The sequence below is a fragment of the Gavialis gangeticus genome, unplaced genomic scaffold, assembly GCF_001723915.1.
Source record: "Gavialis gangeticus isolate Ggan-Ray unplaced genomic scaffold, GavGan_comp1, whole genome shotgun sequence".
Lineage (NCBI taxonomy): Eukaryota > Metazoa > Chordata > Crocodylia > Gavialidae > Gavialis > Gavialis gangeticus.
In genome coordinates this window covers 16,097,880-16,110,331 of record NW_017728997.1, presented here as the reverse complement: position 1 = coordinate 16,110,331, position 12,452 = coordinate 16,097,880, and the positions used below count along the sequence as shown (strand labels likewise).

General features: G+C 51.2%; 1 protein-coding gene across 1 annotated transcript in view; it reads right to left on the bottom strand.

Moving 5' to 3' along the window:
• The window catches only part of CADPS (calcium dependent secretion activator), a 290,593-nt gene that overhangs the window by 269,775 nt on the left and 8,366 nt on the right, over positions 1–12,452 (bottom strand). Inside the window, exon 3 of the mRNA XM_019504584.1 lies at positions 12,235–12,447. Within this exon, the coding sequence (XP_019360129.1) occupies positions 12,235–12,447 (213 nt within the window). The remainder of the gene's footprint in view (positions 1–12,234; positions 12,448–12,452) is intronic.

The following is a 12,452-nucleotide window of genomic DNA, read 5'->3' as shown; positions in this document are numbered from 1 at the left end:
CCTTCCACACCTGACAGATGGGGAGCAAAGAAGGGGTCAGCAGTGTCTTTGGCAGGGGACATCCACAGCTTGGAAAAGCTTGAAAGAAATTATCTGCAGCTGCTTTCACATGATAAAACCCACGGCATGACAGTACCTCTTGGATTCCAATGGGATGGGGGAGGTCACCTAGGCAGGAAAGCCAACTGCAAAGCCAGTGAGTAAACATACTGTGACCATCCAGTGAGGGCAGGGAAATGGGAGAGGGCTTTACTGGGCCAAGCTGTAATCCTGGATGACCTCAAGCCTTGCTTAGAGAGGCCAGAGTGGGCAGCTTCTCAGAGAGGGAGAGAAAGAAGATTCTCATTTAGCTCCAGATCTTTTCCCTGCATCTGCAAATCTCTTTCCTCATGGAGGCAGAGAGGGTTGCAGTTTCTTTCAGAGCTGGCTGTCCACCAGGACTGTCCTATTGCTTAGGAGCCTGCTGGAGAAGCTAGAGGTGGCTGAAAGGGTAGAATTACCTTGCCTCAAACAGACAAGGTTTAGTTTTTGATCCAAACCTCCCTGTGATGCTGTTTGAATTAACCTGCCTGTGTTGAACCTCTGCCACGCACGTGCCTGCATTGCTGAATGCTGCTTACTGCTCCCCTCTGCCAACACAGCCGTCAAGGGATTCAAATCCCTTCCCTCTCCTCTGCCCACCAGCACCAGGCTCCGGCGGGACGACCCCTGCAGAGTGCAGCTCCCGCTCCCTTGCAACCCCCAGCTTGCCTTGCTTTCCTCGGGCCTCCTCTTCATTCATGCTCCTGCTCCATTCATCCCACGAGTCACACACACCAGCCCCCAGGTGCATGCAGCCCGTCACTGGTTAGTCAGCCTCTGACTCACCACTGCATTGAGGGCTGCTCGGACCCCAGGGCCTGCATCCCCAGGTACTACTGCAGTCTGCCCTGCCGCCCCTGGTGCAAAGGAGCTGAGGTCCTCAACGGCTCTGTGTCAGGGATTCGACCCCGTCCACATGCACGGAGGCACAAAAAGCTGCGGGTTCATGCCCCTGATGCCAGGCCCAGCCTCGGTTTTATCCCCTGGACTCTGAGATATTAGCCCTGCTTCTACCATGCAGCCCCCATCGGCAAGAACCAGCTCTTCTCCTCTTTGCCAACCCACCCCTAGCTCCTCCCAACAGCACAGCTTGGAGGTTTAAAGTGCTTGGACGGAAGGGAAAATTTCTCTCCTTTCCTCCACTACTTCCAGCTCTCATCAGGCTGTAATTCCTGCCAATCAATGGCTCCCACCTTGGTTGGATGAGTTTACCACTCTTACCACTACTTTCCTGTTGCCCAAGGAGAAGTTAAATGAGGCTTTCTCATCTGTGCCCCCAGCCTGCCTGGACCCACCTGTTGCCCATGTTTAGATGGGAAGCTTTTTGGGGAAGGAACTGCCTTTTTGCACGGGCAGAGGCCTGGGCTCATGCCCCGGGTGTTACCGAAATGCAAGGATCGAGTCATAATGGGGGCACGGCAACAGGAGCCTGCCCACACCAGCATTTCTGCAGCCAGAGGCAGACCTGATGACTTTGGCCTCTCACCCTGATCATAAAATTCACCTGGATTTGGGGGAATTTCACTCTCCGGAAACATCATGGGTAAAGAGTATTGCTCAGCCCCACACCTCTGTTCTGCCAGTGGAGACATATGCAAGCCCCCTGCCGTCAGCAGAGGACTGACTGAAGTCAAAAGGTCTCCCCTGCCTGCATGAGATTGCAGGATACAGCCCCTAATCCTACTGCCTCCAGGTAAACATTGCAAGGGTGCTGACAAAGAAAAAGGACACTGCAATCCCTGGCCCATTGGTCTTCCTACTACCCCCAGGAGGATGAGTTACAGCAAGACAGCAACAACAGGTAGCAACAGCCAGGAAAGAATAAATACAGTCAATAAAAACTGCTTCTTGACACCAGAAATGCCCTCTCCGCATATCATCTCGCACTGTCCTTGCAGCTGTACAGCAGCAGGTGCTCGTTTGCCTTTTGGCCACGGACACGTGGAGGTTGAAATAGAGAATCTGCAGGTCACTCGATACCTGAGCCGCTCAGGCGTCATCTTCCAGAGTGACTTCGGCACGGAGCAGCCTATGTCCCACACAGGTTTCTGAGTGCCTCCGTTGTGTTTGGAAGCGGTCACCAGCTGAAGGGCCTGGTAGGTTCACGAGGCACCTCACTGTCCTGCTATATAGGTGCTCAAGCACCACCGCCATCCAGGTACCGAAGCAAATGCTTTTAGAAGCCGTATTCCAGAAAAGCAACCACAAAGTTTAGGAAGAAACTCCTAGCTGACAGAAATCCTGCCACATTTGCTGCTTACAGTGTAAACAGAGTCACCCAGAAGGACAGCATGAGGATCTGATAGCCCAGTCAACACAGGCTCGCTAGGAGAAACGCAGAATTGGCCCTTCCTAATGCAACAACATCTGGGCACGCAATGAAAGTACCAACTCGTTTCTCTTCAGCCACCTTGGCAAGCTGAATGGTTTGCACAGCACTCTTCCTGGGGTCTGATTGCACAGGAAGCACTTCTGTGTACTTAGGGAAGAATTAAACCCAGCACATTGGTGACTGCATGCAGACAACACCCATGCTGGGGAACCACATAGACAAGACGAGAGTGAATGCAGCTCCCCTACCCCTTCTCCGCTGCAAACCTCCGTATAATAAGGAAGGGCCCCAAGCTGCACGAACCCTTGCACAGATCTCTGGGGGCAGCTGGATCTGGGGCTGCAAGTTAAAACATACAGGACAGATTCCCCAGGCTGCTTCAGCCACTGCGTACCACACTGATGACATAAAAAGGCCGCAGATGTGGCTTAAATAGCTTTTTCATAGATCCTTTACTAAGACCAGCTACTCCTGGCTCTGCCCACCTGGATAACTAACCTGGCAGCAGGTTGATTTCGAAGTATCCACTAGTTTGAGGATACTTGGCTTCAATACCAGCAGCATGTCCAGACTCAACCCATGGAAAAGGATGCTTCTCTCCAATGCCCACAACTCCAAGATGGATCAGATCCATGAAGTACCACGTAACACATGCAGCCTCTCGTGAGCCTCTTTGCCCCAGCTGGAGATTTCTCACAAAGGCATGAGATTGCAGTTGTGTCCAGGGACAGGTTTCTCTCTTATTTAAGCTACTCCAGGGATCATCTGATGAGGGATGCCTTGTCAGCTTTTTGAGGTGTGGTGGATTGATCTAGCAATGAGACCCTTGTGTGCCTATCTCATGCAGACACCCCCACCCCAGGCCACCCCAAGAACAGCCTGTGGATTTAGGACCACAATGGTCAGAACAAGGATTGAGCAAATGCTACATAATTTCCCCACTAATATATGTCCAAACACTGGAATGAAAGTGCCTTGGCTTGGCTGATTTCCCTAAAAAATGCTCCAGCATGTTTGCCTGCAGCAGTGGGCACCTGTATACACCACAACCGATTCACCGTGAGCCCACCTGGAATTGCCAGTAGCATCCTGGTCCCTCCTAGAGTTCTGCTAGACCGTATCCTCTCTTCCCCAGGACAGCCTGGATGCAAACCATCTCGCTCGCAGAAGAAGCCACAGGCCAGGGATGGCCCGCTGACAATTTTGGGTAGAAAACTGTGAAGGAGGAGTGCACGTGCCAAATCACAGCCTGTCCCCAGAGTCTGCAATAGCCATCGACAGAGCGGCAACATCCCTCCACTGTGCTGTGCACAAAGAGCCATGGGCAGCTTTAAACCACACCGAGAGCTCTCGAGCTCCTAGTGCCTACCATACCTGGCGGTCGCACTGATTATGGGGTTAGGACTAGGGTTTTTAAGGTATCTGGCATCTGTTTAGCTCAAGACCTAGTAAGAACCCAGCCCTCGATGGGCTTTAAGACCCCATGCAACTGCAAGCAGGCCTGACTACATAATAAGTTTCCTGGTTTTTGCTTATTGGCAGTCCAGTGCCCCAACTTTCTGCAGACGCACGATGGACTTCATGCTCAACAACGCCCCGTGAGAGGCCTTGGGGAGGAGGAGGTAGGAATCTAAATGGGTTTGCTAGATTTCATTCCCCTGCTATACGCCCTTGCAAGGGCCCTAACAAGCACAGTATGATACTCAAACATTCAGTTTATCCCCTGCTCCCTCCACAATATCTTCCCCCCTGCAGGTGGGATCCTGGCCGAGTCCAGTGCATGCGTGCGCCAGGATATACAGAGCACTGGCGGCTGCTCTTTTATTGGCGACAGCTCACCTGCCTCCACGGCAGTAAAACGTTATGTCCCCGGCTGGATGGTGCTTCCTGGATATGTCTGGCTTTGCAGCTGCCTTGTTTACTTGTCCTGCTGCCCGAGCAGCTACCCACACTCCCTCCCCGTCGAGGCAGCTAGGTCAGCCTTGCAGGCCGGGCTCTCTGCCAAGGCAATCATGGATCTTGGGGGATGGTGCTCATCTGGCCTCAGGGTTTATATCAGGGAGCAAGGTGGACACCACCACCACCTACCATGCTGCTGCTATTTGCTCATCCCCCTTCTCCTCAACACTGTCCTGCCAGACAGAAGCAAGCTGGCAAGGCCTTTCCTGGGTCATTTGCTGCCATTACGCCAGGCTAGCCAGGGCTTCCTGAAGGATCACCTCTGCCAAGGAGGCCCTCAGACACATTTATTTGGAAGCACACGGTCAGTGCAAACCCTGGAGCATGAGGCACTGCATCATCAAACCTTTGGGCTTCAATCCTAATTCGGTGGTAGGGCAGCAAATTCAAATGACCCAGACAAGATGGTGGGCAGCCAAGGGTGGGAGCCTACTGCCATCCAGACTGGGGCTGGATCACGGTGAAGCTGGCAAGGTTTGGGACCGATTGCTTTCCTTTGATTTAATTTAATCTTTAAATTAAGATTCCTATCTAACGACGGCCACTGCTATTCTGGACCCCTCTGCCCTGCACTGCAGATCAGCCGTGCCCTGCCAAACACCAAGGGAGGATGGGAACGGACCTTGCAGCCAGGTGTGCTGCATGCCCAATGGTTGGCTTAGCCCCTATGCAAGCCTGCTTAATAACCTCCATTTTTTACTTAGGGCACGGTGTCCGAGAGGCAGATCAGCCCAGGGAGATGATGCCAGTTCTCAAAAGGAAAGCCACACAACAAGTCAGCGCAAAGGGCACAAAGGAGCAGTCCCTTCCCACCCTGGAAATGCAGGCAACAGTGAACTCCAGCTCAGTTTCTTCCAAGCACCCTCATCAGGGCCTGCCTCCTCTGGAAAGTCTCTTCCCTGAGCAGCCAGGGGAATTAGCAGCTCCCCTCATCTGCCAGGAGCCACCAAGGCAGAGAGCAACTATCCTTTCCAGAGCTTTTCCAGGGGCCACGTACCTGGCTGCATCCTGCAGTAGAAGGGGTACAAGCCCCTTTCCCTGGACAGATGGAGGATGCACCCCCTGGGGCAAGCTTGAGGCACACCATGGCAGTGCCATTCTCCTGCAGATCTCGAGACAAATCTGGGCTATTATCACCTGAACACCACAACTCTGATGTTCCCACTGATGCTGGCACAGTAAGCAGCCTTCTTTTCCATCAGCTAAAAAATAAATACATAAAATAACGAGGCAGAATCCACTATAATGCAGAACTACCGGCACTATGCAAGAAATTACTGCTGACTGCTCTCTGCTTACACTGACTGGAAAACGTTCAGAGTTCAGCAAAGGAAATGACAAGTTATGCAAAAGGCTGGCTGCTTCAGGGAGTGCGTCTAGACTGTGCAAAGCAAGGAAGATAATGCTTTTAAAGACAGGCTTTCAGGTTGAATGGAACGGCACCATTGAACGAGTCCCCGCTGCTGCGTTTCGCGTCTCTGGTCTGAGATGCTGCACAACGCGAACGAAGCACTGGCACAGACAGCGGCAGTAACTGTGGATCACCGATCGGCAGCCTGCAAACCCGACGCAGTCAAATAATGAGCAGGTTTACAACATATTTAATTATTTTTTCTTCTGGTTTAATAAGCTACGGAGTACATAAATAGCCCAAGTAGGGCAAACGTTTAATATCCACTCAAATTAAATTAAAGACACTGGCAAAATAGGGAATGATTCACCTATCACTTGTGGGCTCCAGATTAGGTCTTTGACTTTCCCAGGCATATTCTTCTCACGGTATAGAAGTGCCAGATCCTATAGCTAGACCACATTTCCCTCCCCATTTAGACACTTCCCAAGCAATGGCTCTTCTTCACTCAGAGGGCTTGTTCCCACAGAAAGACTAGTGCAAGGTGTGATCTCCCTGCACACACAAGAGCCTCTCCGTGATGGTGACTTGCACTAGAACAGCTGGACTGGAGTAGGGCAAAGATTAAAGCCCGGGCACTGCTTACACTTACACGCTTTGTGCGAATGGTGGGAAGGCACTGGAGGGTTATCGGCACTTGAGCTTCCTCATTGCACTGGCACGAGTGTGGCTTTGCAGTGCACATGCTCACATGACACAAGCTGAAGTGCTCAGATGTGCGTGCCAATTGCCTGGGTTAACCACGCAATGAAGACCCCCAACGCCTCCTCCTTTTCCAAGAATCGTTTCAGTAGCAAATGCGCATCTCAAGACCAGCCCTGCAAGCCTTACAGGTGGGAAGGACCACTGGAAGCTCCTTCTTACCCCTCTGCATGGCTGGGATCTCAGAGCTATTTCCTTGCAGGCTGCTGGATGCTTTTTCCCAGGAAAAAAGAAAGGAGCAGGCAGGGGGCAAGTGCTGCACTAGACAGTGGAGCTGTCCAGAGGTACAGCCGCCCTTTGAGGGCCGCGGTAATTCCCTTCCCTCCTTGGAGCAAGAAGGGAGGATTTCTGCTGGGCAGAGCCTGGTAATCCCCAGTGCTAGAAGCCCAGTGTATAAACTAAGAGACAGCTTGGGTCAGACCGGTACAAGAAGAGCGTTGCAGGATCTGCAGCCCAGGCTGCAAAAGCTGGGAGATCCTGGGCTACTTGAGATACTGCGCTAGCTCTGCAACACTCCCCGTCGCTGCAGCAGTCTTAAGACATGTTGGAAAATCAGAGGCTAAAACTGATTTCCACTCATTTAACATAGCGGTTTAGCACGTGACAAACGTTATGCACGTGCTAAATTCCAGCACCGTGCAGCAAAATATGAGGTTACAGGCTTTGTTGAACCAGAGGTAAAAGTCTAATAACACAGGCTACCTCATTGCATACCTCACGGTGTCTGATGATGTCAGTTATGAAGATCTCGGTCTCCAGCGACCCCAATACTACCTCATCACCTAGCACATGGTGTCCGGTGATGTCAGCTACAAGGATCTTTGTCTCGGGTGTCAGCTACAAGGATCTTTGTCTCGGGTGACCCCAATACGCTACCTCATCACATAGCACATAGTGTCCAGCGATGACGTCAGCTTCGAGGATCTCTGTCTAGGGTGACCCCGATGAAATGCAAATCATTGATCTGAATTTGGCCCTTGCAGCTTTCATGCTTGCTCCCTTAGGAAGTAACACTAACTTTTGGGTGGGCCAACTGCCTGCACCCCAACTTGCCCTAACAGCTTAGGCACGTGCTTATTAATATAGTCACTACTCTTAAGACTTTGCCTAATGTTTGCATGAAGGGGGAGAAAAAAAAAAAAGAGTTCTTCATGTTCTCCCTTCCTAAATAAAGTAACGAGTACAAGAGACTGATAACCCTGACAGCACCTTTTGTTTGCCGCATGTCACAGCCAAGGAAGGAGCTGAGAAAGAGCCCGTCTCACGGCGCATGCAGAGCATTGTGTCTGACTCGTTTCAAGGTGGTGTGGAGGTGGGACTGTCAGTCGTGGAGGGAAGTATTATCTAGCATCTTCTCAAGAGCATCCCCAACGGGCTACAAGCATCTGCTGTGGACACAGCTACACTGAAAGTAGGGGGCAAAGGGTCGGGGACTTTCATAAGGGAAAAGGCAGCAGCTTATACTGAAGTGCTGAACTAATCCCTTCTCAACTGATTTATGCCATCTGACTCCTCTACCCCACAGGGGCCTTTCCGAGGGCTTTATATGATTACAACTCAATTGGGGAGAGGGAGATGCCATATTTAGTTGCCTAAATTCATCTTTCTTTGAATAGACACGAGCTAAAGGAATGGCAAAATGTATCCAGGGCAGGCAGTTAATAAACATAAATGCTCTCTACAGCATTAAAGTAAGGACCAAATTAAATTTACAATGAACACACAGGTGTGTCTTTCCTCAAGTGAGGGGCACATATAGAAAATAAATCCATGCACAGCACAAGCAGAAATAAATATATGCTTGAACATACTGCTATACATGCACCTCCCTGCACTGGTGAAATTCTGCAGGTGGTGGCGACACAAAAGCCACATGCCATGGGCAGAAGTACTTCTTCTTGGAGTCCAAAACAGTCGCAGAAATAGGGGATTTCTGCTGCGGATCTGTGCACATCACAGTTATTTAAGGCTGTGCATACCTTCAGTCCCATACTTCCCTTTGCTTGCCTGCATGTTATAGTTTATCAGACTGCATATCACTACCTTGCTATTACAACAGTTTCTTAAACGTACCACTCCCTTGACCAGGCAGGAACTCACAGGTCATCTCCAAGCAATCCATATGCAAACCTTACGTCACATTTGCTACCAGTAGAAATGATGCACACCTCTACAAATAATAGCTCCCTGCTCCCAGGCTGCACCCCTGTAATGCAGCCTCCTCCAGGGTGGAAGAGAGCAGCCAACCATTATAGTGTCCAGGTGGAGCATAAATCCCTACTCTGAGGGGAAGTCCCAGAGGGTCTTTAATGTCCAGGCAGCAGAGACCGTGTCTTGAATTTTACCTTATGACTTTCCGGAGTCCAAGCTCCAAAAATCGATGTCTCTAGTTCGCATTTCTAAGTTGACAACAGCAAATAATAAAAGACCCAGGAGAGGGGCCCATGGAGCTTTATGCTGCCCCCATTTCAATCCCCCAGCCTGGATCAGGTAACCCACAGGGCCTGGCAGCAGCAGAAGGGTGCATGCCCTCATTTCCCCCTTGCAAAGCCGTGTCAGCCCTGCCTGGAGCACGCACTGGATGCAGCAGGGGATGGGAGTCTCCAGGCTTCCTGCCCTACCAGAGCAGATGGGATCCCAGGCTGGGTGAGACAGTCTCACCCTCTCTCTCTCCCAGAGCAAGAGGGTGGCAGGGAGGGGGCTTTTGAGTCCTGGCTGCTGCCGAGCCACCCCCACACCTTGCTCTGCCCCTGCTCAGGTGTGATGCTAACACTGACAACAGCAAGGAGACTCAGCACTTTGCTGAAACCCTCCCCAGCATAGCCAGGTGCAAAAGGCCCAAGCATTAAGCTTCCCCCCTGCTATCACTCACCCATCACAACCAGGGACGCTCAGATATCACACCCTGCCCCTCCCTGAAGCCCATGGGGTGCATGCCCAAGAGAAGCCTTTTGGATCAGGCCTGTGGTGGGTCCTACCCAAATCCATTCCCAGAGCTACAGACTGAGCTATCTGGAGTGAGAGGAAATCCCCCATCTCCATCTCCCAGCACCATCCTTTCTGCAGAGTGAAGCATTTCATTTCCTTTGTTCTCCAACCCACTCCCGGAAAATCATCAGGGCCCTCAGTGCCTGTAATGAAGCACACCTGTGCCTTATTAGCCTTGCAGCAGCCTCCTCTTTGGAAAGAGGCTCCTGACGGCTCTGGCCTTCTGCACCTCTGGGAGGAAAGGGAGAGCGGCTTAGACTAATAGTCCCACCTGCCTGAAGCCTGGATCAACTCTATGATGATCAGTAAAGCCCTCTCCATTCCTGTCCAGCTATTGAGCACTTGGTAGTCAACACATACTGTGCTGAAGAAAGCAACTTGGTGCATGCACCCACTGTGCAGCAGGAAAGGAAGCCAGCTGCTCCACTGAGAACAGAAACACCTGTGCCTTTTCCTTCCAAGGCAGAAAATGCATTTGCCACCTCCCTGTTTGCCTTGGGGCACATGGGTTTTTGTTGATCAGGAGCAATGAAAAGACCCTACAGCTAAATGAAAGGACATCAAGCATCCACAGACCTCCTCAAATGCAGGAGTGCTCTTGTGACAAACTCCAACCCCAATGAGGCAGAAAAGGGAAAGGAGCCGACACGCTTCACATCTGCCCTCTCGCTAGGGTGATGCAATGTCTGAGGGAGATAGGGGAAAAAAGCCACCTTCCCTTTTCCACAGCGATCTGTAGCAACAGAGCAACTCCCTGCTTAGGCACTGCTGGTAAGTCAGGGGAAGGGAGATTTGCCCGAGCAAAATAAAAACCAGGGTCTGCCCCCCTGGAGCCTCCATGCAATCTGGGAATAGAGAAAAGAAAAATCAGAGCAAGTTGCCTTTTAAGAGAACTTGCATGCTGTCAAGTAAAACAACAGGAATTCCTCACAACTTCTGCAACCCGGATACATAATAGGAGACTATTCCAAGAACGCTGAAACTCATTTGTTCTGACTATTGTTGGACTACTTGTATAAAACAGCTAACTATGCTTGCCTACATTATTCATTTCCAGAGAATGACTCACTTTTCCTTTTTAACTCCCCCCCCTGCTTTTTTTTTTACTTTGCATTTACCCCCCTTACTTATTTATTTGTTTCACCTGCACTTCCTTAAGAGGCTTTTATTTCTCCTCTTTGTTTTTTGTTTGTTTGTTTGTTTCATTTTTCCTCCTTTCATTTTCATTGTCCTTCTCTTGGCAGCACTGCATCTTTATTCACCTACTAGGATTTTTCCTACCATCCAGCTCTCAGCTAAAGGATTTGAGGTTGATTTTCATGATCAGTTCACCTTTAGCTGCAATCCAGCTTTGTCTTTTGCAGCCGTGCAAGTGATTATTGCAATTTTATTTTCTGCTATTGACAAGTTGTAAAAGAAACAAGGTGCTAGAACTCAAAGTTTCCACAGCTTACTAGAAGCTTAAAATAGAAAATACATCTATATAAATCTAACTGTAAAATCAACATCTTTCACTCAGCTGGCAGGGGACCATTCAACCTTCAGATTGCCCTATATTGCATTCAGACTATGCACTGGTATTTTTTCCCTCTATGTCCTTATGTTCCAATGACTAATAATAGGTTTGTGGTGCAACAGAACTGAATGAATGTCATTTATATCAATACGGCCCGGAGTCTTTGTGGTTTATAAAGGTCATTTGCAAAAGCAGAATAGTATCAGGCCCAAAACTGCAGTCCTAATAAACTCTATTAAAAAGGGAGGGGGAGCAAATAAACAGCCAGTCATGCCATATCCCATTATCCGTCTACTCAGACAGCAATGGGGAGAAAGTCAGCTGCCTTCAACTGCGATGCACCCTACGCCAGTGGGAGTGAACTGCTTTCCAAATCCCTAATTTCTGTATCAAGTCTTTGAATCTGAGAGGGCAGGACTAGCTGGTGGTGCCACCAGCCATGAAAGAAAAGTTAATCACATCTTTCCATTCACTGCAGTCGCACCGCGCCTGATGGGGAGTCCAGAGGAGGTGTCCCTTCCCAGTCTTTTGTCTGGAACGGTTTACTGCTGTAGTGTAGTGACGCACTCGCAAAGGTAGAGCTGCTGTTGTGTCAGCCCTGCCATCGCAAAGCTTGATGTTCATAGCCCGTTAGCCCACGAGGACATAGCCACTTGCAAACCCACTGCCCGTAGGCACGTCCCAACTGCTGGCTGAAACTTAAGACTATGAAAGTTTCTAGCCTGGTGCCAAAGCACTCTCCTACCGATGTAGCTCCGAACCCGCTGTGAGCAAGAGAGAAATTTAAGGAGCTCACACGGGCAGAGCCTGCGGTTGCACGGGTGGGGGAGAAAAACCCATGAGAGCTGCAAACCTGCCCAGTGGTGGGTCTGCGCCGACGCCCAACGAGGGCTTGTACTGGGGAGAAAACACTGGGCCGGAGGGGTCAATTCAAGCTGCCTTTGAAAACGGTAGGGGGAGCAAAGCTTGGCCTTGTCTCAGGGGAGTCAGAGGGAAGCTCCAGAGCAAAGACCGGGCTCTTCCCTCCTGCCCTTGAACCCAGGGGAGCTTCAGAGGCAAGATCACGCGCTCCGAACGAGGACCTTCCCTCCCTGCTACTCCTGAACTTGAGGGCACTTCGGTGGCTTGTCAGTCGGGGGCGCTTGGGAGGCAGGACCCCGCTCCTCCACCAAGGACCCTTCCCTCCTGCCCTGGAGCCCGGGGGCGGCGGGAGCCAGGCCCCGGGTGCCCCCTCGGCCCCGGTACCTTCTGCTGCCGCCGGGCCATGTCGGTGGGCTGCTTGGCGTTGAAGGGGTAGGCGATGCAGCGCATGACGAAGACGTAGAGCTGCAGGCGCCTCTTCCTCTCCTCCTCCTCCTTCTGCAGCCGCTCCAGCTCCTCCTTCTCCTTCTCGCTCACCACGGACGGGCTGGGGCTGCACGGCCGGGCCCCCGCGCTGCCGGCCCGGCCGCCCCCCGGCTGCA